This window comes from Vidua chalybeata, chromosome 13, assembly GCF_026979565.1.
Source record: "Vidua chalybeata isolate OUT-0048 chromosome 13, bVidCha1 merged haplotype, whole genome shotgun sequence".
Lineage (NCBI taxonomy): Eukaryota > Metazoa > Chordata > Aves > Passeriformes > Viduidae > Vidua > Vidua chalybeata.
In genome coordinates this window covers 786,883-813,271 of record NC_071542.1, presented here as the reverse complement: position 1 = coordinate 813,271, position 26,389 = coordinate 786,883, and the positions used below count along the sequence as shown (strand labels likewise).

Below are 26,389 nucleotides of genomic sequence, written 5' to 3'. Positions count from 1 at the left end.
ATTATTTCTTACTAATCCCACAACAGTGTTTTGTTCCTGAAGCCAGCAGAGGGAGCACAAATTAGTTAAAAAAATTCTAGGAGAATGACCTAGATGGTGCTGTGTGCAGGAAGTAAACAAGACAGAGTGGTGTTGGTTTATGCACGTGAAATGTTAATGGCAAAGACAAAAGCTAAATCTCCAAATATTAAGTACTGGTTAGTAATGTATCCAAAAATATCTTATGCAAGCATATCTTTGAGTCTTTGCAAATGCTAATACTCATACAGAAAATTTACATAGGCAAAAAAAAAATCTTAAAACACATGTTCTTCTTTCTTGATCTTCTTTTGTTCTTAACTTTTAAGGGAGGGGCTTGAAGAGTGGTGAAAATTTTAAGTTGCTGTATGACCTTGCGGATCAATTGCATGCTGCAGGTAAACTTGTTTTCCTCCTTTTTTTTTTAAACCCTGTTTATTATATTTAAACAGGTCACATTAAAACCAGAATTCAGCTTAAGTCTTTTATTTTCATGTCTCTATCAAATGGTTAAAATGCTCTTAGTTTAAAAGTTAGATAGATAAAGTTTTGTCAACTATACTTAAATGCCTGTGTATGAAGCAAAATACTAACCTATAATATTCTCTGTGCTTCTCAAATCTCCAGACCAGAAGCCTGCAAACAGAAAGTGAAGTAGTATAGCTCATTTTGAAGAGCTGATACTTTTTGCATACATCCTTTTCTAGTGCTTCTTTACAGAATCCCACTCACATTGTTGTAGTTTGAGTGGCTCTGTGCTTTTGTATTAACAGGAGAAAATAAACCATATGCAATGTTTCAGTGAAGTATTTTGTATAAAGGTTGGGAAAGAAGAAGAAACTGTTTGCTCTAATGTTTTAATTCCATGAATTTTAGCATTCACATTAATAGTTTTACACGATTGGCCTAGTTTTTAAAGTGGTGTCTTTGCTAACTAAATGTCCATATGGCATTTTTGAGTTTACTTTGATATTTTTCTTTACCATGCCTGACTTTTGAGATTCACAGCAATACAAAATAGCACATATGTTCCATTCAGACTTGAAGGAACATTTTGGGAAGGCATTTATGGGAAAATCTTCTTTTGACAAAGCAACAAGAAAAAAATCATGGAAATATGCCAGATTGAAATCCTTGGTTTAAATATATGGCCCTGTGGTGCTGGGAGTAGGGATTTCCTGTTGCTTATGAAGTGCATTAGCACTTAGTATTTGGAAGTTTTTAGCTAGTGGTATAGAGAGGGATTACCATAAGAGCTTTTAAGAGGGAAGTTTTTAAATATGTGCCCTTAGAGTGTGGGACTTTTCAGTAAAATACATGGGCTTTTATGGTGATATAAATTTGGCTCGCAAATATTTTCAAAGAAAACATTGAAAATCCTTTCTTTCAACTAGTTGGAGCTTCCCGTGCAGCTGTTGATGCTGGCTTTGTTCCTAATGACATGCAAGTCGGACAGACGGGCAAAATAGTAGCACCAGTAAGTATGGAAAGACCTCTCATCACAGAGCTGGGATGGTTTCTAGCATGCATTTTCCTTTCGAGCGAGCACTTGGAGATGAGCTGAGCCTTAATTCCAGGCTAACAGGAACATCAGTGTGCCCACGGTGATACTGTCACTTGATGCTGTGTTTTCAAAATGCCAGGAAATCTCTACTTTGGGTGAATGGGATGTGTTTTGACACAGCTTCGTCAGGGGTTTGCATGCTGCATTTTTTCATAGCTGCCTGAACCTTTTTTAGAACCTTTTTTAGCTTCATTGATATGCTAAGAGATGTCATTACTGACATAAACTCAAAATTACATCAGTCCGTGGCTTGATCTCTTGTAATTGTGTGTTCTGGGTTTTTTCAGGTGATGATTTTTATAATACTTTTAGTAACTGTTACTGAATTATTGCAGTATAGTCAAAGCAAAATTTTTGTAAAAAATGAAAGCGCAAGAAATTTAAGAGAGGAATAATCTACAGATTGGCTGCTGTAGAGTGGAATACCAAGAAGGACGTACTCTGAATGGCTCAGTATTGGGTAATAACATGCTGCACATATTTTTCTGCTATTTCTGCATCCCAATATCACAGGGAACTGATTTCTGTGTCCTCTTGTATCTGTGTGGGGCTTTCTGTTGTGCAGAAGTCTGAGACTTCTTTCATTGTTCTTTAGGACGCGAGGACATACAAGGAAAGCTGTAGCCAGATGAAGCACATTTGAGTGTTTGTAAAGAGGAAGGTACAAATGTAGCTCACCTCAGCGTGGGGCAGAGCCCACTCTGAGATGTGATGATCTGTCAGGTGGAGTAAAGGTTTTGCCTCCGAGTAAGCAGCTCTTCGTGTATGGCAACAGAAAGCACCAAGGAGCAACTTTTTACTTGTTAGTGGCTTAATGAGACCAGAAGGGAGGAGTGAGCTGAAAAACTCATCATATTTCAATTGCTGCATTTGCCAAATCGTAATAATTTAAATAGTAGTAAAAAGCTCTGCATGTTCAAAGCCTTGATAGGATCCTGAAATGTTTTGCCATTGCTGCAAATTTAAGAAATTCAAGCCATGACCATTATTTTTCTAGTAATATATCCAGCAGGATAGAGTAATACTTGCATGTCAAAGACAGGAACTTGTGATTCTGTTGTCAACTCTGTCTGCTGGATTTTCTTGAACAAGGTGTTCCGTGCTTCTGATTTCTTCTGTCTTGAGCTGTGGGTAAGGATGTTTGCTACTTTCTTTGAAGTCCTCATCAGAGGCCATCCAATGGGCCTGAGTGGAGCTATTTCTACACATGCAAGGGTTTAAACCTGCAAATGTATATGATAACCAACTGCTATAAAACACTCCTGAGAAATAGACCTATTGATAAGACTAAGGTCATTCCAGAATCTTGATAGCAGTGATATTAATGTCTGCTGTGTAAGGAAACTGGGAGGTTCTGTGGATTATAAATGCAACCCCAACTGTTTCTGCTTACCAGGGTATGAGCTAAGTGTCGTTTAAGAGTGTGTATTTTGAAAGGGCATGAGATGGGACTAACCATCCTTAGTTCTTCACTGCCTAAATATCCATTAATGAGGTGGAGAATATTAATTTGAATTCAGCTCAGCTCAGATTTGTGTGTTAAGGCTCAACAATGAACATTCTTTCCAGAGTCAAGGAAACTGTTTATATAACGCTTATGTTGAAACAAAAAAGGCTGTTTTTTGATGACTATACAATGCTGTATTTTGCCACAGATGGCCCACAGCAACATGTGAGAGTAGTAAGAACATAAAGCCACATCATAGGATCACGTCAGTGTTGTCACTGTGCTCTCTTCTAGGGGATTGTTAAATAGCCTTTAATCACGAGCGATGAATGCACGTTAAACTCTGGTGTCATAAGTGATCTGAACTGGCACAATTGCATGGTGGTGCATCTATTTGTCTGCAGGCTGATGCATTTTTCTCTCATCTCACTTCTTAACAAGTGTTTATTAAATAGTGAGCTGTGCAGAGTACTGGAAATTTTCTTTCAAATTTCAGATATTTAGTCTGGATCTTAAAATACATACAAGGATTGCATTCAGTGCCTTAGACATATAGAAAATATGAAATGTTAATTGTAATGAAAGTGCAAGTTGAACTGATACTAAGCCCACAGAGTTGCTGACTAGAGGTTTTAATTTTTCTGTGTGTTGGATAGGCATCTTAAATATGAAGCAGTTGAAAGCTACAAATTCTTAATTTAACATTCCTAATTCTGCTTCACTGACTTTTTGGTACTTCAGCTAGAAAATTATTCTCTGCAGTGGAACATAGAGTTGACTTGAAGAAGAACTGAGCTTTTTTGGTCAGGTCAAGATGACACTGTCTATTTGAGCAGCTCTCAGAAGATGCTGCTTTCTCCCTGTGTGAGATGTGCTCAGTATCAGTTCAGGAAGAGCCTGTGATGTTCTCTCTGGAGAATTGCAAAGCAGGTTTGAACGCTGGGCAGGTAGAGTAGCTGAGATCTGGGTTTTGTGTTCAGTTTTGAGTTGACATGGTGTGTGCCCTCTGGGTGTGTGATTTTAAGCAGGGGAAGAGTCTCAGATACAAGAAACTCTGGAGTCTGAGCCACGCTTGTTCTCCTGTGCAGCTGTTGGCTTCTGATGGGAAAGTATCCGAGTGTGTGCTCTCCCACTTCTATTAATAGTCTCCTGCCCAGCCTCAGTGGAGGATTGGAATGCATTGTTTTCCAGGACTCTGGAATTGGGTCAGTTTGAGACTACAGAGGGACAAGGGTTAGTTCCAAGCTCAGGAAGAGGAGAAGTGCTTCTGCTGCTTTTTCTGTGTGACTGCTGGGGTGTGTTTGTGCTCATCTCTGGCTAATAGCATAACTGTCTGAAAGGGCTGCTTGTTTCTTCCCCTGTGCCTTCAATTGTGCATTTGGGGAAGGAAGGGTGATTGGTCCTTCATAATTCTGTGACTGGCTTCAGTTTTTAAGAGTGCAGCCCAGAACCCAAGTGTATCAGAGAACCCAAGAACGTCACAGCCACAGCAGCTTTCCAAAATGCTGAGGTATCAATGCACAAACACATTGCCACTCAAGGAACAACTGGAGTTCATTTCACTTCAGTGATGGAAGAATGCAGTTAATTACAGAGCACAGACTTCACCTTGGGTCTGTCTGAGCCCTGGTTCTACGCAGCACACCTGCTCTTCCAAAGTAGCCCTGCACTGTTAAACTTCAAGGTTTTGTTCATGTTGGTGTTTATGCATATTGTTGGGTTTTAACGGGATCTTTGGCAATTTTTCTTTTGGATGCTTTTAGTCCAGTTGTTAAAATATTCAGTGTATTATTTTTGTTTCTGTTAGTACCCTTTTTTTAACCTCTTACTTTCAGGTGATTGCAGCTCCTATTTGAACTCCTTCTCAGAGCTCCTTCTCTGTCTTAAGAAAGAGAAGGCTGATTTGTATTATTTGATGAGATGGAAGGAAATTTTTAGACACAAGTGGATATATTAAAATAGAAAATGTTTTCTTCCTAATTAAAAAAAGACAATTTAGTATATTCAGTGTCTTTAATCAGTGACAACCATTTTAGCATATTTTTTACAATTAGAAGCCAGTTTTCCCCCACTATTTCTTATATACAGGTGTTCTGCAGAAAAATGAAATTTGATTCTCAGGTTAAGTACTGTATGTAGTTTCTGTTTAAGGAAAAAGCCCTTGCAAGAATGTTAAAATTAGCTGGTTTTGGATAAAAATATCCTTCCTATGAGTGCCTACTACTAAATATTAGTTAAGTATATCCAGTTAGAAAATACTAAATTCCCTAGAGAAATCAAGCTGACCACCATTACCCTAGAATAACTGCTATTTTTAGATAAGAGATTTCAAATAATCAGGGGTGTTGCTTTCCACAGTAAATATCTTCCCAGTTCTTTCTCTCATGTTCACAAAGAAAGAAACAAGAACAAAACAGGTGTGGAGAAGAAAGAAAGTTAAAAGTGGGTTTTTTTCAGTTATTTAAAACTTTTTGAATGGAACAGGAATGCTTCATGTATTAGTTCAGTATTAGCTTTCCTTACCCAAGACATAATTAGCAACATTTCTAACATGCAAAGCAATATGGAATCTTTCTCAGGAACTTGTGCAGTTTGTCTGATATTCAGCTAAAAAATAAACTGTGACTGGTAAGAAAAGGAAAGCAACTGCTCTAAACCTTTTCTGGCCTCTGTGGTTGCTGTGGCCTGTGCAGTTCAGGCTGGTGGAAGGAGTGGGGGACTGGTGGTCCCTGAGGGGGGTCCATCAGTGCCACTGAGCCAGCTGGGCTGTGCAAAGTGCATTCCCTGGGCTGCTGGGGACTGGGTGGCACCTGGACACTTCTTCTGGAGCAGCATCCGTGATCCAGGGGGGAAGTCCTACACTGCAGTGCCACCAGGCAGCTGTCTTTGAATGCCCCAACTCTTCCCATGGTTTCCTAGGCTTTCCCTTGCAGCCTATTCTAATGAATTATATTAATTAGAAAACTCTCAGGTTTTGAAGGAAGGTGGGCTTGTACTGGGATTATCTCACACTCAGCTTCTTGTCCCCAGAAAACAGCCAGAACCTCAGTGACACTGAGAGGTGCTTTTTTTTGGCAAGCATGTGTGTTTATTGTTATCCTCTGACCTTATAAAAGATCAGCTGCTGCCTGAAAGGTATCCTTCTAACTTAATCTCTTCAGAGTTTAAATCTTCACTCTTCCAAAATTGGTGCTCTTTCAGGGTCTAACTCTAGAACTCCCTTAATTTCTGCTGTAGGATTTCCTAGCTGGCAAAGCTACTTTCTTTTTTTAATTTTATTTTTTTATTTTAAGGTGTTCGGTTGCTGCTGTGTTGTTACTTTCAACATTGGGTACAAAACACTAATGGATGACAAGAAACTGAGGTGGAAAACTCAGGAAGGCACCAGTTAGGAATATGTGATGTAGCAATAATTGACACTGGATGAAATGGTGGTGCCAGAATGTGACACAGAAGGCAGGAGCATGCACTGAGACACCTCACGTGGGCAAGGTGGGGGGGAATTCAGTACAGGTCTGATATGATGGCCAGGAGGAAACTGCTTGGCCCCACTGCTTCAGTTTCATGCTAGAGGATCTCTCTAGCTGTACTAGATTGAAGGAACTTCAAAAGGGAGGCAATTTAGAACTGTCAGGAATTGACAGTAATAATGAGAGGAAAAGAGGTGCAGCTTCAGCTGAGACACCGAGGAGTGGGATGCTGGTTCACCTGAAAGGCACCAACGCTGGAATTCTTGTTGCTCCCCCTCTTCTAGAAGAGGAGGGGATCCTTTCTGAGCCTCTCTGTGCCCCCAGTGTTTTACTGGGCATCCCTTTCACTGCAGTGAGTGGCTTTTTAGCACTTAGTAGCTGTCATCTTGCTTTGGGAGTAGCAGGAAGGGAGAGGAACAGTATCACATCATTTACATAATTCCTGTATTTTCTATTTCTTTGTAATAAGTGAATGCAAACTGTCCTTGAGTGTTACTTCCCATCACTTAGGGATCCTTTGCTTGTTCTGTTTAGCTTATCTGCTGTTTCACTTCACTCTCTTGTGAGGAAGCATAAGGAAAGTGAAACAAGGCATATTTTATTCTAATATTTTTCTTCTTTTTTGTTCTCTGGCCCTTACCTAAAATTGCTAACAACAGAACTAACTAATTAGTTCCCTTGGCATCATGAAAATTGTCACTCTTCTTGTCTGGATTGTACTTTCTTAAAAAAATGTTCTACTCTTTGCTATCAATAATAAGATCTTAATTGCTTCCTCATTTGTTGCACATACAAGGGAATATTGAGATAGCAAAGTTCCTCTCTTCAAAAGCATGGTACACAATTTCTGCTCAGCTCGGTGCTTTGTAGGAATGTGTTATTTGTACATCAGGTTTGTGGGTGTTATTAACAGACCAGCAGGTGCACCTTGCATGGCATAAATGGTTGGGGCTGTTAGGTAGGTGGCAGATGGGAATAGCATTGGGAAAACCAGCTGTGCTTGGGAAATTGTTTTTGGAATATCTCCTCTGATAATTCACTATTGTTGAAAAGTAGCTTTATGGTGGCAAACTTTAGAGAGCTGTTTGTATGCAGCTGGGACTGAATTCACAGACTGTCTTTCTCTGACTTGCTAAAAAGCTAAGGATTGACAACCCCTTTCATCCTGCATTATCCAGTGTAGCTTTTAACTCCAAGAAAACTATGTTCACAAATTGATGCTCTGCTCCTTTGGGGTTGGTGCAGAAACATTAAATTGTACTAAAATATTCATATGTGAGTGCATTTAGCTGAAAGCAATTGATGTGCTTTTCCCTGGAGAGAGGGGGGAAAAAATTTGCTGTATGGCCCTGCACTCCAGCAGACACCCTAACCACGCTTAGGAGTAATTACACAGCTTGGCTGATCAAAGGTTCTTAAAGTGAAAAAGAAACTGCAGTTGGGCTCTAGTTTAGTGATGTGTGCTTCTTGAATGGAGTGGGTTCAGCTGCACCAAAGCCTTACGTACTGCAGAAGTGTGTGATGTACAGCGGACTAGACATGAACTGCTGTCAAGCCAGAAGATATTTTATTGCCTTAATAGCTTGTAATTGGAAGGAATCTCTTGTACAAAGCAATTTTGATCACAAAGATTTCTTTCTAATTTCATTGTCCTTTCACTCTTGCAAAGAAAATAAAATATCTGAGCTGCCTTTAAAAATAGTGTGTATGCCAGAGGGGTTTATTAAACTGGCCTGTTTAAAAGCATGCCATTGGTAGGATGACAAATTGATGTGTGTTGGAGGTTTTCAGCATAATTTAAAATTGTAGTAAAAATCAATAGCAGCTGACAACATGCTTGCAAAGTAGCTACCTCAGCTTGTAGGGCACCTGTGGCTGCCCTGTGGTCTGTCTCAGCACCATACAAAGGCTCTGGAATTGAAATAAAAACTGTTCTTGTAGCTCTCTTAAGCAAATGTCCCTTAACTGCCCCAAGGCAGCCTAAGGCATATTTAAATATAAGTATAAATGAAGTAATATCATATGCCACAAATTATTCTATAAATAATTGCAAGAGTCTGTATGCACAGGAAAAGAACTGCGTTGGTATTTTGGTAATTGCAATCATCCACATACAGCACTCCTGTGCATTTATCCAGACAGCATGTAACTGGCTGTATGGATTCTGGGGCCAGACGTGCAGATTCGTGCATGTGAAGTCTGCCAGTATATAAGTTGGGTATGTCTGAGGGCAGAAATAGAGTTTAGGGAATGGCCAAGGAGGATTTTTTTTTTCATTTTAATGATTAGCATGTAATGACTCTAAGACATACCATGGTCATTTCTGTTGGAGAAATATAAGTCTAGATGAATACTTCAACTAGCAACTGAGAAAGTGGATTTTTGATTTGGAATCTTGACTTTGAATAGGATAAATTTGGGAGTTGGAGTTGTGGGGTTTTTTTAGGGTGGTTGTGATGCAAACCTGTGCTTATAAACTTGGAGATCTCTGTTAGGGTCCTGCCTGCCACTGGAGTTGTGCAGGACGTGTGGCAGGACAAAGGAAAGCCCCCTTGGCCTCTGTGCCAGTTTGCTGGCAGAGACACCTTGGCTTGCTGCTGTGGCCCTTGTGAGACGCCTCGTAGGAGGTGGTGGCCCCCTTCACATCTGCCCACCATCGAGGTACTGAGCCCTTCCAGCAGCAGCACATCTGGAGTGTTGGTCCTTCCTCATGGTGCCTCCTTGTGCTCTGCTTTGCAGGGTCTTGGCTGTTTGGTGAGTTCAATGTCCTGTGCCACGTGTTCCCTCCATCCTGCTCTTCCTTGCCACCAGCTCTCTTCTCTGGCGTCCTTTCCCTGTGCTGATGTCTGCCAGCAACTTCATAAAAATATTTGTGGCATGGCTGTGATGTTTGTACAGCATTTCCTGTGTGAAATGAAGTTACCAAGAGCCAAAACAATCTTCTAAGCTGATGTTATGTCCATATACCACCAGAACGTTTACTTCCTTGACTTCAGTTGCTTTTGGCACTTGATTTGTTCACAGTGCTGTGAACCCTTTGCTCTGGAATATGTGTGTGCTGTTTTGTTGCCTGTTCTCGTGTGGCACAGTGCTGGCAGCAGCCCTTCAGTGGAAATCTGCCTGTGCCCAGCTCTAGGGAGTTGAGAAATGCTACTCCACGTCCTGGACTTTGCTGTAAGTGCCTGTAACTGGGGCTGTGGATCAGCTGCCTGGCAGCAGTAATTAGAGCAGCTTCCATGGTCCCAAAAAGCTGGAACTTGAAGTTGGTGTAAAGCCACATCTGGCCCCTGAGAGGTGTGAGGCAGACTCGGGTTCAGCTGCTCTGTGCCTTGGTGTGGGTGGCCTGCCCAGAGGAGCTCTGAAGGACCCGGAGCTCCGTGCAGAGCGTGCGGCGCCGTGCTGCCACGGCCCAGCTCTGGAAGGGACTGCCCTGGGAGGGACTGTGGGCTCTGGAAGGGACTGTGGGCTCTGGAAGGGACTGCCCTGGGAGGGACTGTGGGCTCTGGAAGGGACTGCCCTGGGAGGGACTGTGGGCTCTGGAAGGGACTGTGGGCTCTGGAAGGGACTGCCCTGGGAGGGACTGTGGGCTCTGGAAGGGACTGTGGGCTCTGGAAGGGACTGTGGGCTCTGGAAGGGACTGTGGGCTCTGGAAGGGACTGTGGGCTCTGGAAGGGACTGCCCTGGGAGGGACTGTGGGCTCTGGAAGGGACTGTGGGCTCTGGAAGGGACTGCCCTGGGAGGGACTGTGGGCCCTGGAAGGGACTGTGGGCTCTGGAAGGGACTGTGGGCTCTGGAAGGGATCTGCCCTGGGAGGGACTGTGGGCTCTGGAAGGGATCTGCCCTGGAAGGGACTGTGGGCTCTGGAAGGGATCTGCCCTGGAAGGGACTGTGGGCTCTGGAAGGGACTGTGGGCTCTGGAAGGGATCTGCCCTGGGCTACCCAGCTCCTTTCTGCTTCATGGGGCTCGGGGCTACAGTCCTGACCTGTGACTTTGAACTCTAACACAGCAGTGACAGGGCTCGGCAAAAGGCCTGAGAGAAATTAGTGATTTCAGGGAAAGCATCCAAACAAGGTTATTACTCTGAAAAGAAATAAGGTTTTGAATTTCTCAATGCTTTATGTCGTCTCTGGATGACCAGTCGAATTCTCTTCAGGAGAGCAGTGAACAATCCTGAAGCTTCATCATTTAGACGTTGTGGGACCTTTGGGTCCCTCCTACTGAACTGCAGAGTAGATTAAAACTAGGATTTAAACTGTCCTGTCCCTTTGACAGCACAGAAGTGTTGATAAGAACCCTGCTGCCCTGTGTGCTCTCTCTATGAAAACATTGCTGAGGTGATCTCCTGTCAGGGTTAGAGCTGACTGACAGGAACACTTGTCTGAACCAGGGAGCCAAAAGAACATAACCTTGAAGGCCATGGCCTAGATGCATAAGTGCTTTTAGACAAGCCTGGTGATTAACAAATGTCCTTTTAATGAAACATCCTTGTCTTTCCTAGATATTTTAATAGAATATATTCATAGGCATCTGGCTCCTGGTTAGCTGGATTCTTTCCAAAGACTGAACTTCACAATGTTAAGCAGACTGATAAGAGTATCTGGTAGTCTGGATGACTGGCACTTAATGAATTGCTCTAAAAAAAATCAAATTACGATAATGTGTCTTTAAAAAGAGCTTGTATTAAAGACAGCATGATGTTAGAATAATTTCTCCTGTAACATCTGTTCTTTTATTTGGTATAATTAAAATATTGCATTCTTACGAGTTCTAATGTGGACATATTAGGTTACATTGCAGCTGTGGTTAAAATGGATTGACCTCCAATAGTAATCCACTTGGTAAAAGCCTGCTGAGGCCAAGGAGTTTCTGAGTGTGTTCACCAGCTGTGTGCTTTTGTGGAAGTACATGGACCAGATTCCGTGTTTCAATTTCAAAGGAAGCCTTTTTGATAGGAAATGCTTCATTTCTGCTTTATTTCCCCTCCCCTTCAGTTTTTACTCTAGAGAGTTTTTTTGTATAAAAACACAGATAAAATTCATACATTTCATTTATCTATTCCTATTTAAAAAACCATAATGAGCAGAGTCTGTAGTTGGAGAAACATCAGAAAGCATTTTTTTTCTTTAATTGATGCAATGACTCTGAGGCCTGTATGGCAGAAGCCTCTGTGGGTCTGTGTTTGAACACCTTTGTTTGCCACTCTCCTGTGCAGGTCTGTGCACGTGCCCCAGCTGGGCTTGGCTCTGCCATGCTAAAAGCCACTTAACTGTAATGCAGTTTCAGCTGCACAGTGGTAAGATTGGTTTTGACCCTCTTACCCTCCCTGTGCCCCCCCAGTATTTATTGAGTTAAATTAGATGTGTATTTTCTTAGATATGGAATACCCTTGGTGTTTTTAAAGGAGAAATTATGTTAGTATTTGAGGTGTGTCTTTTCTAAGCATGTGTGAAGTATCACCTTTTGACTGCTTTTGATAGATGAGCCCCTAACTAAATTTATGTGTTAACTTTCTGTTATTGAATGAGTTGATGAAAAGTACTTTCTTTAGTTTTCTTCTGTAATATTAGTTAGCTAAAGAGTACAGCTCTGACTGGCAAAACTGTCAGGGCCCTGAAATACCCTTGGTTTTGGGTAGATTATAGAATGGACAGCTTTCAGGCCAAGGAGAAATAATAGTTTCAGCTGTGACTAAAACAGCTGACACAGATCTATTTACCTATAAATTTTCATCTCTTTTGACTGTAAGACTCTTTGGAGATAGGAAACTGGAAGCCCCAAAGTGCAGAGCTGTTGCTGTAGCTGGTGAACCTTGTGTACTCACCTGTGTGGGAGTGGCAGTGAGTGGGGAAGGGAGGCTTCGGGCCATGTGGACACGGAGGGCTGGGGTGAGAAACACAAACTGCAGGTGTGCAGGGCACCAGCCCACTGGGGTACCTCAGAGCTTTATCCTGCTCTCTAGGGAACCTTTCAAAGGCCTGACACCCGAATTTCAGCTTTGAGCATTCTGTCTTAGGTGAAGGCTCTGAGAGGCTTTGAAGAGGAGCCTTGGTTTGCTCTCCAGGCAACTGCATTATCCATCTGAAGGTTATCTTCCTTAATATTTGCACTGGGAATCTTCAGAGTCGTGGATAACATGGATTGCCCTGGCCTTTAGCTGAGCAGTGTCATGTGTTTTTGATGCAGACTTTGTTTATTTTTTACCCCTAATCTGTCTTTGCTAGGTGCTCCTTTGGGATTCTCCTTTTGCAGTCACATTGCATCCCCAGGTGGGGAAGGGAACCAACCATCAGCTGCCTTTACTATTGAAAACTACTGTGATGTAAAAACTGCTGCATGTCATTGATCTGGATTAAGGTTTATGAGAGCTTAGCGAGACTGTGGTGCAGGGACCAAAAATGTCTGTCTCTTGTTTTTCCCTAGGAACTTTACATTGCTGTGGGAATATCTGGAGCAATCCAACACTTGGCCGGAATGAAAGACAGCAAGGTATGTGAAGGTGGATGTACTAGAAAAGATTTCTGAGGAAGGGAGTGAGCTGACTCCCTTGCTTTTGCATCAGTGCTTTAGATGGTTTTCATATTTCCTGCTGCTTTAAAACACTCTTTGACAAAAAAAACCAAATACTGTGGCAAAAGATCTCGTGCAGTAGAAAAACCTTTGCACCACAACCCAGAGTCATCAGTGGAAGCAGCTAATTGACTTTGCTTAAAAAAACCCAACCCAAGGCACATATGCCTGAATTCTATACAATAATTCCATTTGCCTTTATTCCAGACTATGACATATTAATTCATGCATAACAATGCACAATTTGAATTATGAACTTACTATTCCATAAAGTAAAAGATGTCTCTGACATTCCTGCATTTAGCCATTCAAATGGAAACCTGCAATAAAATGGCAGTAAAACTTTAAAAGGTTTAACTCATTAGTTGCCAAAGCAAATAATCCAAAATGGGAATTGCCAGTTTGGCCCACAGTGCAGCATTTGAAAAGAGGAGCAGTTACCTGCTGATTGATACTATCAAATGGCAGACATCAACAACTGGAGGTCCTGCCTCCTGCAGTAATTTTTTTAAAAGGCTATGTATTTTTTTTTTCTATTTTCAAGGAATGAACTTAACCAAGCCACAGCTTTGAACAGTTTACAAAGCTGAGAAAAAGGGTTGCAAAACCTTGCAGGTAGTTTCTTGTGTTTAACCAGTGATAGACCAGTGAGTTTGTGACTGGTAATTGTCCTCACAAACCAGCCTGTGCAGTAGGATGATCTCTGCTTTCTTACAATTTTTTTTCTCATGTATTATAAAACATTTTGGGGGGGGGGAATGATAGGCTTTCTAAAAGCAGGGACTTGAGTGTTGTTAGCATTAGATGCTGCAGCAGAGAAAAAACAACCAAAATTCAAGCTGTTAAGGGTGTGTGATGGGCAGGAGTGAAGGTGTCTCTTGAGAAGTGGGAATTGTGGCAGTGTATTCCCAAGGGCTTTGGTGAACAGCATTGCCACAGTTTCTGCCACATTCCTGCTTGCATGCTCAGCAGAGGGAGAGTCCAGGCACAGCACTGGGCTCCTCGGGCACTGCTGGGCCACAGGTGCCTTTCTTTGGAGCAGTTCAGTCTCCAGCTGTGCCCTTGGCTGAGTGAGGAGATGGGCAGGTGGGATGAGCAGCAGCCACTGACTAAGGCTGGATATTGGAAGCTGCAGAAGACTTGATGTGACCCTCTTTGTGTTTATCTGCTACCTTATCTCAGTTAAGGCTGCCAGCAGCACTAGGAACCTCTGACTTGAAGATCCAGAATTTCCTTTGTTACAAAAACACTGAACAGTGATATTATCCTGCACTGTAACAGCAAAACCTCTGCTTTTATGGCTTTTCCAAAGGCATATTTTGAGGTATTCTGCTATAAGAAATAAGGACAGCTAAAATTTGTTGATTCTTATTTAACCCTTCCATTTCTCCCATATCTCAGTTTTTTTTAGTGTAAGCTAATGTGTCTGTTGTAAAATTCAGATTTAGTTATTGGTATTTGGAATGTGTTCTGCCTTTCTTTTAGCTAAAGCACTTAGGTGGGGTAGTTATGGAGAAGATCCAGTTTTCCCAAACAAAGAATTCTGCAGCCATGGGAGCTCTCTGGAGTGTCCCCTGTCCTCCCTCAGCACTCTGAATTATCTGGCACTGTGAACGTGCACACTTCAAGATATGTTTTCCAAAACAGTCAGATGCTTTCTACCAAGTGAAATGTATAATTTATTTGTTCTTCTACAGCAAGGTAGAAAATGCAGCTTTTGAGGAGACCTGAAGAATTGTTGTTGCTTTCTTTCCTTATTTCTAATTCCCTCTTGAGAGTTCCCCTGTCTTTTCTTACTCAGAGATTTAACTCACAAAGCTCAGTTATGAGCAAGGTGGTGCTTTTGCTGCTCACCTGAGTTAGCAATGAGGCAGGGAGCCAAATCTTACTGAAGTTACTTCAGCTAAAGGAGGCAGAGGAAGAAGGACTAGGCTGCCAAAGCAAAGCTTCAGACAGTTTTGCAAGCAATTTTAAACTTATTTTTGTGCTAAGGACAGAGCTGGCAGCCCCGGTGGTGTCACTGACTGCTGGCCTTGGCTGGGTCTCAGCATCAGCCCCTGTGGATGGTTCTGCAAGGAATGGCAGGGCCTCAGAAGGGTCAGAAAGTTTTTACTGGGCCAGTACCCTCAGGGATCACAGCCTGGATTTGCTTCCTGCACTGCAGCTTGTCGGGGAGGCTTGCATTTGCAAAGAGGGGTAACTGCAGTGAAACTCTGTAAAAGAGTAAAGCTCTGGGGAGAGCATTTCAAGGGCAGCACTGCTGCAGCACTTGCATGTGTGGGGGGGTCCTTTACAGGGACTCCCAGGGGACAAATGGCCAAGAAATAACATTTCGGGGGGCCTAAAACCACAGGATTTATAAACGTTTCTCTTGAGTTACTGCCACTAGGCCCCTGCCTACCAAGCCATTAATTTTGTTGGACTTTCAGTTGGAAGGAGTAAAACTCCAATTTCAGTGGAGGGAGTAAAACAGCCACAGGGAGTGTGGTTCCCTGGGTGTGGCAGTGCGTGCCTCAGCTGCCTGTTGGGCGACAGCTGCCCCAACCACAGTTCCCACTGGCACTGCCCCACTGCTGTGCTCCAGGCCCCTTCTGGGAGCTGCTGGGCTTGCTTCAGGATTCTCTTCCCTTCCTCTGTGGAGTGCTCCCCATCCTGTTGCAGATTTTGATGAGGACACCCACCCACGCTTATCTTGCTGGAAGCTGTCACAGGCAGCTAAGGATGATTCAATGTAGGGCAGGGTTTAAACCAAGACGTTTTCTGGATCATTGTGCTGGGATTTGTTCTGTTTTCTACTGTGTGACAAACTAAATGCTGTCCCCCTGTAAGTACCGAGGCCTTTGGGCAGGGCTTTGCTGTGGTTGTTGTAACTGCTGCCTCCAGGTTAGTTCTGCAATGGTGCAGCTTAGAATGTGCAGATAATCCTTTGTAGTAATTTTTTCCTAGGCTTTTCAACAGGGAAGGATAGCAGAAATGTGTATGATGAGCAGGGAAGGGAGGATTTGGGGTGTTTTTTTTTTTTCAGGGGGATTGTGGAGGGAAGGAGGTACTTGTTTTTGAGATGGAAAAATATTAAATGCCCAGATAAATGTTCTGCTTCTGGGGGCTTGGAGATAATATAGCCCATTTCCTGGCTAAGACCTGGCGCTGTAATCCAGCCCCAGAGGATGACCAATATCTAGATTCATATGGTGCTTTAACTTTCCTTGCAGACCATTGTTGCTATTAACAAGGATCCAGAAGCTCCAATTTTCCAAGTGGCAGACTATGGACTGGTAGCAGACTTATTTCAGGTGAGGCTAAACTTGATGTGCAGGGTAACTTCGGGAGAACTGACAGGAGCTTACATAATATAACCTAATGAGTGTTAACGATGTCTGTGTGAGGCTGTTTGGGTTGTTTAAAAATCTGCTTTCTGATGTCATGATTTGCATGCTTAAGATCAAATCCCTGCAAGTAGGTTGTGTTGAAGGAGTGTCACAGCCAGCCTGCCTCAATTCTGGTTTCCTGAGGTTGTTGAACCATTTTGGAAATAACCACACATAGGTGCTTGTGTGTGTTTTTAAGCTTCATAAAGTTTGGAAGTACAGAGTTGGAAGGAGGCGTGATTATTTCTGCCTGGGCTTGCTGCCTCGCTGACTGATGCCCAGGAGGAGCTCGCAGTTCCCTCTGGAGCTGTGAGCCAGCCCTGTCCCAGTGTCTGTGTGTGGCCACCCGTGTGAGTGGCAGGAGTGTGGTGGCTCCGTGCAGGCATGGGCAGAAACTCTGCCAGCTTTTAATGCCATTCCTGAAATAATGCCCGTTGGCTCCGTGGTGAGCATGGGCTTCTTTGTGAGCCGGAGAGAAAGTCACATTCTGAAGAAACACCATGTAGACAATTTCCTTAATAAATTTTGTACGAATGCATTATTTCCACCTAATGGAAATGTAGCTCTCTTAAATAATTAAGAGGCTTTATTCAGCAGGAGAGAAGTGGGGAGTGCTGTGTGCTGGGGTGACCCACAGCCCCTGGAGTGCTGTGCTGGGTGGGAGGGTGGGCAGTGTAATTGCAGGGCTGGGAACTGCACAGGGTGAGTCTGTGGGGGTCAGAGGGGAACGTGCACTACCCTGGCACTGGTGTTTGCAGGCGGTGCCAGAGATGACGAAGCTCCTGAAGAAGAAGTGAGTGCTGGTGACGGGACCCGGCACTGTGGAGTAAGGGCAAATAAAGGATTTTACTGGAAAGAGGTGGGGTCGGTCACTGCGGTGTTGGGATGGTTGCTTTTTGCTTTGGGGTTTTTTTGGTGGTCAGTTGCATGGCACATGGAGTATGGAGTGGAAGAAAGCAAGAGACAGAAAGCAGGTAAGAGAAGAAGGCAAGAGGGATACAAGGCAGGAGGCAGGATGTGTTTGTCAGTATTTATTCCCATCTCCACGCCCCTCCCAGTCACGCCGAGCCCCTGGGCAGTGTCCGGCTGGGGAGCCAGGCTGGGCCCAAGCTGTCCAGCAGCTCCATCCTGCCCCCAGCACTATGGGGCTTGTGCTGGCCCTGGACTGGTGGAAGTTCCGTGGTGTTCCCAGCACAGTCTGTCCCTCCAGGCCCTGTGGGTCCATACTGCCCTAAGACTGCTGGAAGGTCCACTGTGCCCACTGTAGATCCCAACTGGGCCAGAGCTGGTGGCAGGGTAGTTAGGTCATGTGCCACAGACACGCGGGAGCAGAGGCGATGCGGGCCCTGCCCTAGGCTGGCGGCCATTGCAGGAGATGCCGCAGGTTGTCTTCAGCACTGCCACCTGGCCTGCGGCAGCTTCGTGGGCCAGCGCGGTGAGCGTGTCCCCACAGGAGTCCCCATTCCCCCAGGCGGGCCCTATGCCTCAGGAACCCTGCCCAGCCGTGGCTCTGGGGGCCCCAGCACCCCATACTTCTCCTCAATCATTGGGGCACCCTGGGGGCACTCGAGGAGCGGCTTGAGCTGGAAGACGTCAAGACTCTCCTGGTTCCTGTGGTTGTAGACGCTGAGCCGGTGGCCCAGCTCGGGGCTGGCCCCCACCGAGCCGGCCGGGCTGGGCAGCTTCAGGTTGACGGGATCCAGCCCCTTCTGCGCCAGGCAGGCCTCTTCCGACAGGGACGAGAGCAGCTCCTGCACGGCGGCGTGGGCCGAGCGCGGCCGGGGCCCCGCGCCCGGCTCCTCGCAGGCCGTGCTGCAGTCCGGGGACGAGCCCAGGGTCTGGCTGCTCTCGCTGCAGCCTCGCGTGCCCGAGCTGACGGTGGAGCGCGAGGCACTGCCCGACGTGAGGCTGGCCGAGGTCCCGGTGCTGCCCAGGCGCAGCGGCACGTCCACCGTGAACAGCTCCGAGGAGATGTTGGGCCGGTGCACGTCGATGGCGGCCGTGGTCACCACACAGATGGCGGCCTCGGGGACTCCGCTGTCTGCAGGGACAGAGCACAGAGGCGGCTGAGAGCCTTTGTGGGGAGGGGCTGAGAGGGGTACAGAGAGCTAGAGCGAGGTCATGTGTAATGCTTTGTACCTACAGTGATGAACACAAAGCCATCCGAGACACACAGACCCCTTTAATCCATATATATTATGCACATATATTGAGTAACACCGTCCTTTTCTCTATCCCCAGCTCTGTTTCTTTATAGGGATACATAGTATAACATACACTGTATGCCTGTATTTGTGTGTGTATATACACCAGCACTTAGAGGTTTAGTCATATAGCGAGTGTGTATGTGTTCACAGGGAACTGCATCTACAATCTGTTCTGCCTCCATGTGTGCATGGACAGGCGATAGGTACCTATAGTCCATCCCTTAAATACCTGGAATTACCTACTGATACAACAGCATGCAAACCCCCCCCCAAAATTGTACTTGTTTTTCTGTATGTGGGTGTGTACATGCCTACCCACAGGATTATGCATATACAGATACACACACATTTATACCTACACATTAACAGCCCCCATTCTCTGGAGTCCCTGTTTAAATTATGCACACGTGCCTTTTATGTATCTCCTGTCTATACACTGGGGCTGTACAGGCAGGGGTACAGAGCCATACCTAATGCCACATACCTGCATATACATACACGAGCACACACACATTTATTACATACAATACACAGGTGTAGAGATGCAGTCTCTCACCTCCCACCCCATTTTATATACACATGATCTTTATCTACAGAGATGAGGAATTATGTCTGTATGAGCCCCATACAGAATACATTGTACACAGACCTTCTGTTACACACACACACACAAGATACAGTGCCTCCTTGAAAGACACAGTTATCTACCATTAAATAAAATATACACAACCCCTCTACCTTTCTACACAAACGTGTACATGCTTCTCTGTAGTTGTATTTATTGGCTAGATGTCTATGTAAGAGATGGTACCTATACATGACCCCAGCTCTGTATTTACACAGCTATTTATCACACAGTTGCTGGGGTGCAAGAGACCTTCAAGATCCAGTCCAACCCTGTGTTAATACCTCAGCTAAACCATGGCAGTGAGTGCCACACCCCGGCTTTGTTAAAACACATCCAGGGGTGGTGACTCCACCACCTTCCTGGGCAGACCATTCCAGTACTTCATGGACATATTTTATTTTTATATATACATATTTATTTATATACATGCTTTTAGACTATATGGAGAGTCATATATGATACAGTACACATACATATCATATATAGACTAATGATAAATGCCTTCCTTTAAATATATAGAATTATTATCTATAGATAGAACACACCTGTGCTTTCACACACAAGTATATGTACCTTTAAATATAAATAAATAGATTTCTCTGTGTGTATGGCTGGGGAACATAGTTATAAGGATATACAGAATATATTTTACCTATATATGAACACCCCCTCCCCTATTAGTCTTTTAATGTATATATCTATGTAAATATATATATACACACACACACACACACACACATATTTACATGTACCTTTTTACAGCATTCCAAGTATATTATGGGGATCTCTAGATACATATCAATATACAATACCACATAAATCTCTCTACACATGTGCAGACACACATATGTAATACATAGGTGTAGCTACAGTCTCACCCACCTAATTTTATACATACCTAATCTTTATTTACAGATTTAAGCATACAGATATGGGGAAGAGCTGTATCTGTGCATGTATATATGCACAGCCCCATATACATACATTTGTACATTTTCTACATACCTGTGTTTATGTATGCACAGATAGATAAAAATATATATGCACTACCTATAGGACAGTTGTTGTTCTCCCCCTTTGAAAAGGTAATTGTTACTCTTTAAACAGAATGTGTACAATTACACACATGTATGCTTACCTTTGTGTATGAATATTTATGTCTTACGGTGTTTATATATAAATCTGGAATGTATGTACAGGGCTATATATCTAACACATGTATCAAGTAATAGGAGATATACATATAATACATGTATAACACTATAGCTATACATGACACCCCCAACCTTTATACATGTTTTAAATTATATACAAACACCTTTTTATAGACAGCAAAGACAGGGCTATACATTTGTGTGTAATTCAATATGTACCTACATATATGGACCTGCCCCAGTTTAAATCCATATAACCTATACGTGCATAGATTTCTCCATACAGATATGGGGAGTGGGTGTGTGTCAATACAGTAGATTACATTTACATGCACACACACTGTACTGTATTGTCCCCCCATAACAATACATTATACCTAAAAATATGCAGCCATTCTATAGCTGCACTGTGTACTCCCCTCTTTAATTCCATACAGTTGTCACTTGGACCTGCACAGCCTGACCTTTGTGTGGAAATGCACAGACTTGTCACCCTGTGCAGGTACACGGACAATGTATGTATCAGGATAGACACTGCAGCTACACTTGCACACCCAGAGACACAACCATGTTCCATGCAATAGATGTTATCCATAGGCAGTGAGACGTGTATATACACACCCCCCCTTGTTAGAGATGGACACAGGTGTTCAGGGGTACAGAGAGAAAGCCACAAACAGTGCTGCACATCTGTATACAGGCATACATGTTCTATAGGATACAGTGCTACAGAAATGCAATCTCCCCCATTCCCTTTTTTATACACATAATTAGATGCCTCCTTACAGATAAGGGCAATGTGTGCATACATGAGCTCCATATAGAATATTTTACACACACACACATGTATATACCCACACATATACACTCTAATACATAACCCACCCCTTAAATACATGTAATTATTTATTACTAAATAAAAAAGATCCCACCTTTCTATGTGTGTATATTTATTTATACGATGTATGTATGTATATACAAGTAAATATTAAAAATACATTGTACCTTTACTTGAGAACTCAGATATATCTTTATTGCTATTTGTATAATGGGGGTTAATATCAAGGGATCTGTGTATAAACCTGCACACTAATATATATATATATATACATGTACACACACACAGTCTCTTGCACTCAATCATTCTGTAGACATACAGGCAATGTGTATATGGATGAAGAGCCCCCTATAAAATACAGCATATAGACATAGGGACTTTTGATATATGGAACACACAATACTCCCTTTGCTCTCCTTAAATAGAACACACATCCCCACACATGCACATACATATACACACATCTATAAATTTGTGTGTACATACACAGGGACTGCAGATATAAGGATATACATATATAGTACGTTATACATAACACCAATGATACATATTATACACATAAAATTACTCACATTACCTCCCCCTTTAATGTCTCTTAATGTATGTTATGGGGATATACAGCTATAAACAGTACCATATAAACAGTACCATATACCTGTGACTATATCTCTCTGTCTCTACACACACACAATAAAATACATAGGTACGTACAGGATATACCCCCAAATTTATATATACATTTATCCATATAGATGAGGGAATATGTGTGTATATCTACCCCATATATAGGATATAATGTATGTATCTCTAATGCTTACACACATACACGAGTATCTTCGTAGATACAGGTGGAAGGTATATATACAGGGATGCACATAGGAAATACATCATTGCTATATGTGAACACACACACACATATATATATGTATATGCACAGACATGGTCCCTCACACCTTTCCCTTTTTACATGCCCTACACCTACATACAGATTCATCTTTATATATATAACCCTGTAGAGCTTGGGGATGTATGTAGAGGGATAGACAGGAATAAAACCAATACTTTATACCTCTATATGCATCAGTGTACATTTTTTAAATAGCTCTCTATATAATTCATGTGTCTATGGATTCATAGGTTTTCTCTCTCACACACATATATATACAGATTCTATATACCCAAATACATAGCTTTACATAGAGACACCCGTATTTATAGAGGAAATGTCTCTATGCATATATCTATGTCTCCCCTTCATAATATATCTACATATGTACACACATTCTGTAGATAATACATATGTCTATATATACACACTCAGTCCTTTGTAATATATCGACCATATACGTATTTAAAAAGGCTCTTACATACCTACCCACATATACCTCTCCCTGTATCTATATATGTATTTTTACATGTATTTATACATATACAAAATACTAATGTAGTACACAGATCTTTACCTGTCTTGGTATCTGTCTGCATATATATGAATGAATAGCCTCATTTATACACACACAGATATAGGATAAGCCTATACATAAAATTCCATGTACCTATATAATTATAGAAAAACAAGTATATATTTTATATGTAAGATATACACATAATAACATGCATAAAATAGATTAAAAAGAGATGTATATGCAGACAGTCTTATACACACTTGTAAAATATATGTAATTACATTTTAAAATAAATGTAAAGACACACACTTTTTCCCCCTCTGTGTCTATGTGGGGAATTTATATATAGGGATATAATTTATAGTATTATATATATACACATGATACACCAAGATAGATCTGTGTTATATACCATACATATGATACATACTAATATATTTAGCCATTCACACCCCCTTGATTTATATTACCTAAGAAATATAAAATATGAATATACAGTTTCTCTCACACATCTATAAATATGTGTCTATTCCCATATATATGGGATAGACATATATATACACACACATATATGCCATACTTAAAAGTATCTTTATACAGACTAGGTATAGACTATATATATGTATATATGGACTATACACAGTCATATCTAAGTACATGGCTCTCCATGTATGGATGTGGCTATGGAAACATAATACATTACAGCTATATATGCACACACACATATTTTGTAATGCGTATAAAATATAAATCTATAGATGCAAACATGTACAAATGCCTTCACAGATCTTAAATATACAGGAAGATATGGTAGCCATATTCATATGCATGAATCTGGATCTATGAACATACACAGAAACTGTCTTCAGCAAGCACATCCATCTCCCCATGTGCACATACACAACAGAATACCCATGTGCTCCCAGAGTCACAGAACGGTCTGCGCTGGGAGGGACCTTCCAGCTCACCCAGTGCCACCCCTGCCACGGCAGGGACACCTTCCACCTCCCCAGGGTGCTCAGCCTGTCCGGCCTGGCCCCGGGCAGTGCCAGGGCTGGGGCAGCCACAGCCTCTGCGGGCAGGCTGTGCCAGGGCCTCCTCTGGACTCGCTGCAGCAGCTCCACGTCCTGCTGATGCTGATGCTGTCGGGGCTCTGCAGCTGGGGCTCACCTAAGCGGGGCAGGCGAGCTCCAGGTCCTTGTCCTCAGGGCTGCTCTCGATCCTCTGGTCCCCGGCTGGAGCTCGTGCTGGGGAGTGCCCGGACGCGGGGCCAGGAGCTTCCCCTTGGCCCTGCTGAATGCCGGAGGATGCAGGAGCCCCCCTCTCCAGCCTGCCTGGATCCCACTGAATGCCAGCTGGGTTTACAACCAGACACTCACACTCCCCTCTGTTAGCGTTTATGCAGTTTCAGTTACATATGAATCTATTTCCATGTGTGTGGATGTATATACAGGAGTAAAGATATATAATACATTATACAGATACACATATTTTCATTCCTGTAATATATACACATGTATTCTATAATATATACACATATATTCTGACCATCTCTCCTCTCACATTCCTTTATACATTTTATATATTTAATATATGCATTCTAATAAAATATCTCAGTATGTACAGAGACATACCCTTTCCTACATCTTTATATTTATATAAAGATATACCTATATGTAGACACACAATCACAAATACCTTTATATGTGTATAAATGTACTTACATAATACCCATATGGGGATGTGTGTATGTTTGGAGAGACATATATGATACATCATATACATACATGTACAAACATGTATATGGTTACTTACATCTTTATCTGTGTTTGTGTATATATATGTATATCTATATATATGGATATATAGAATACAGGATAGATTTATATGCATACACATCCACTTGTATATATACTAGACATATCCTTATAGAGATAAATATATATATATATACACCTATATTTCACTATGTATGCATACTAGAGATTAAGTATGTAATACATTCTGCTAACATATATACACATAAATGCATACATACGTTCATACACATACACACCCTTGTGTATATTCTATGGACATGTATATGCAGGCACACACATTTTTAATATACATACAAAATGTTCTATTCAAAAGGGGGTGTGCACACCCCCACCTGTCAGAGCCTGCCTTGCTCAGCCTCCCCCACCCCGCTGTGGCGGCAGCCAGAGCACGGCCAGCCCTGGCTGGGCTGGGCTGGGCTGTGCAGAGCCCCCTGTGCTGCCCAGCAGGGCTGTGCAGAGCCCCCCGTGCTGCCCAGCTGGGCTGTGCAGAGCCCCCCGTGCTGCCCAGCTGGGTTGTGCAGAGCCCCCCGTGCTGCCCAGCAGGGCTGTGCTGTGCAGAGCCCCCCGTGCTGCCCAGCAGGGCTGTGCAGAGCCCCCCGTGCTGCCCAGCTGGGCTGTGCAGAGCCCCCCGTGCTGCCCAGCAGGGCTGGGCTGTGCAGAGCCCCCCGTGCTGCCCAGCTGGGCTGTGCAGAGCCCCCAGCACAGGCAGGACCCACTCCCACCCCCACTCCCACCTCCCCGTGCCAGCAGGACGCCTGCCAGGAACATCCATTTGAAGGCTGCCCTCGGGTCAGGCCCAGCCGCTGAGGTTTCCCACCATTCGGTTTAACCTTTCTGAGAGGTTCCCAGCGTGGTGCTGGGCTAAGCTGTCTCCCCACTTCTTTTCTATTCGTTTATTTTGTCCCTGCTGTTCGTTCTCAGATGCATTTGAACTGCTCTGTGAGCTGGACAGCCCAGCTACAGGGAATTAACCCCTCCCAGATCTCCAAACTATCCTGAGTGCCATCAGCAAGAGCAAACTTGGGGCCTTTCAACTTTCAGAGAATGACTATTGGCACACACTTCCACGGACCAAACCAGAAGACTCTGTGGTGGATTTCATTTCCAGGACAGATCTACACCACTGCTCAGTCTCACCTGGTTTACAGCACACAATACAATGCAAAAATACCACTCACGTTTGTGTTTTCAAGCAACACTCACCACTGCTGGGCTCGTTGTAGTATCGACTGATGTAATTATTCATGTCATCCTCTGAAAGAACAGAAAAGCAGCCCTTAGAAGACCATTTGTTTCATTAAATGGCTGAATCCCACCCCATGGAAAGCTTTCCTCTCCCTGTATGCCCAGAGCCACCTGCTCTGGATTTTTAGGCCACAAGGCCCGAATGGATTACACCCCATCCACGCTGTGGCTGCAGGCAGCACAGGGACTGGATTATTCTTTGTCACAGCCCAGGAAAGAGGCACTTTGGGCTCCAAAGGAAAGGTGCTCTGTGATCCTTCCAGAGGTTGCTGTGAGGCTGGCCATTTCCCCTCACTCTGTAGAGACAAACACAACACTGGCCTTTCCCTGGTCAGCAGGGCCCTCCCCTCCCAGCCAGGGCACACAGATAAACCTGGCATTTATCCTGACAGGCTGAACCAAGGGCACCAGCACAGACAGACCCATTGCTGCTGCACACTGACATCCCCAAGTCACCTCCTTCCCCACAGGAGAAAGGGAGGCACCATGTATGATTTTAATGTGTAATTCCCTACTTTCTAAGATAAGGTCATTTCTATTTTGAATGAATGAAGAGTTATTTTGGTGCATATAACACATGCATGTAAGTATACAGCATAATATTAACGTTACACTATTTGTTGGCTTAAAACCTACTATAAAGAGTTTTACCAATC

General features: G+C 43.3%; 2 protein-coding genes across 16 annotated transcripts in view; one reads left to right on the top strand and one right to left on the bottom strand.

Moving 5' to 3' along the window:
* The window catches only part of ETFA (electron transfer flavoprotein subunit alpha), a 29,750-nt gene extending 12,459 nt beyond the window's left edge, over nucleotides 1–17,291 (top strand). The window contains exons 8-12 of the mRNA XM_053954236.1: nucleotides 348–416; nucleotides 1,413–1,495; nucleotides 12,921–12,986; nucleotides 16,280–16,360; nucleotides 17,194–17,291. Of these exons, the coding sequence (XP_053810211.1) occupies nucleotides 348–416; nucleotides 1,413–1,495; nucleotides 12,921–12,986; nucleotides 16,280–16,360; nucleotides 17,194–17,232 (338 nt within the window). The 3' untranslated portion in view covers nucleotides 17,233–17,291. The remainder of the gene's footprint in view (nucleotides 1–347; nucleotides 417–1,412; nucleotides 1,496–12,920; nucleotides 12,987–16,279; nucleotides 16,361–17,193) is intronic.
* Nucleotides 17,292–17,451: 160 nt separating this feature from the next.
* Nucleotides 17,452–26,389, bottom strand: part of TMEM266 (transmembrane protein 266) — an 84,774-nt gene continuing 75,836 nt past the window's right edge. For all 15 annotated transcript variants that reach the window (XM_053954221.1, XM_053954224.1, XM_053954220.1 and 12 more), the window contains 2 exons: nucleotides 25,692–25,742; nucleotides 17,452–18,476 (listed from right to left, as the gene is read on the bottom strand). In XM_053954221.1, coding sequence (XP_053810196.1) covers nucleotides 17,914–18,476; nucleotides 25,692–25,742 — 614 coding nt within the window. In that variant the 3' untranslated portion in view covers nucleotides 17,452–17,913. The remainder of the gene's footprint in view (nucleotides 18,477–25,691; nucleotides 25,743–26,389) is intronic.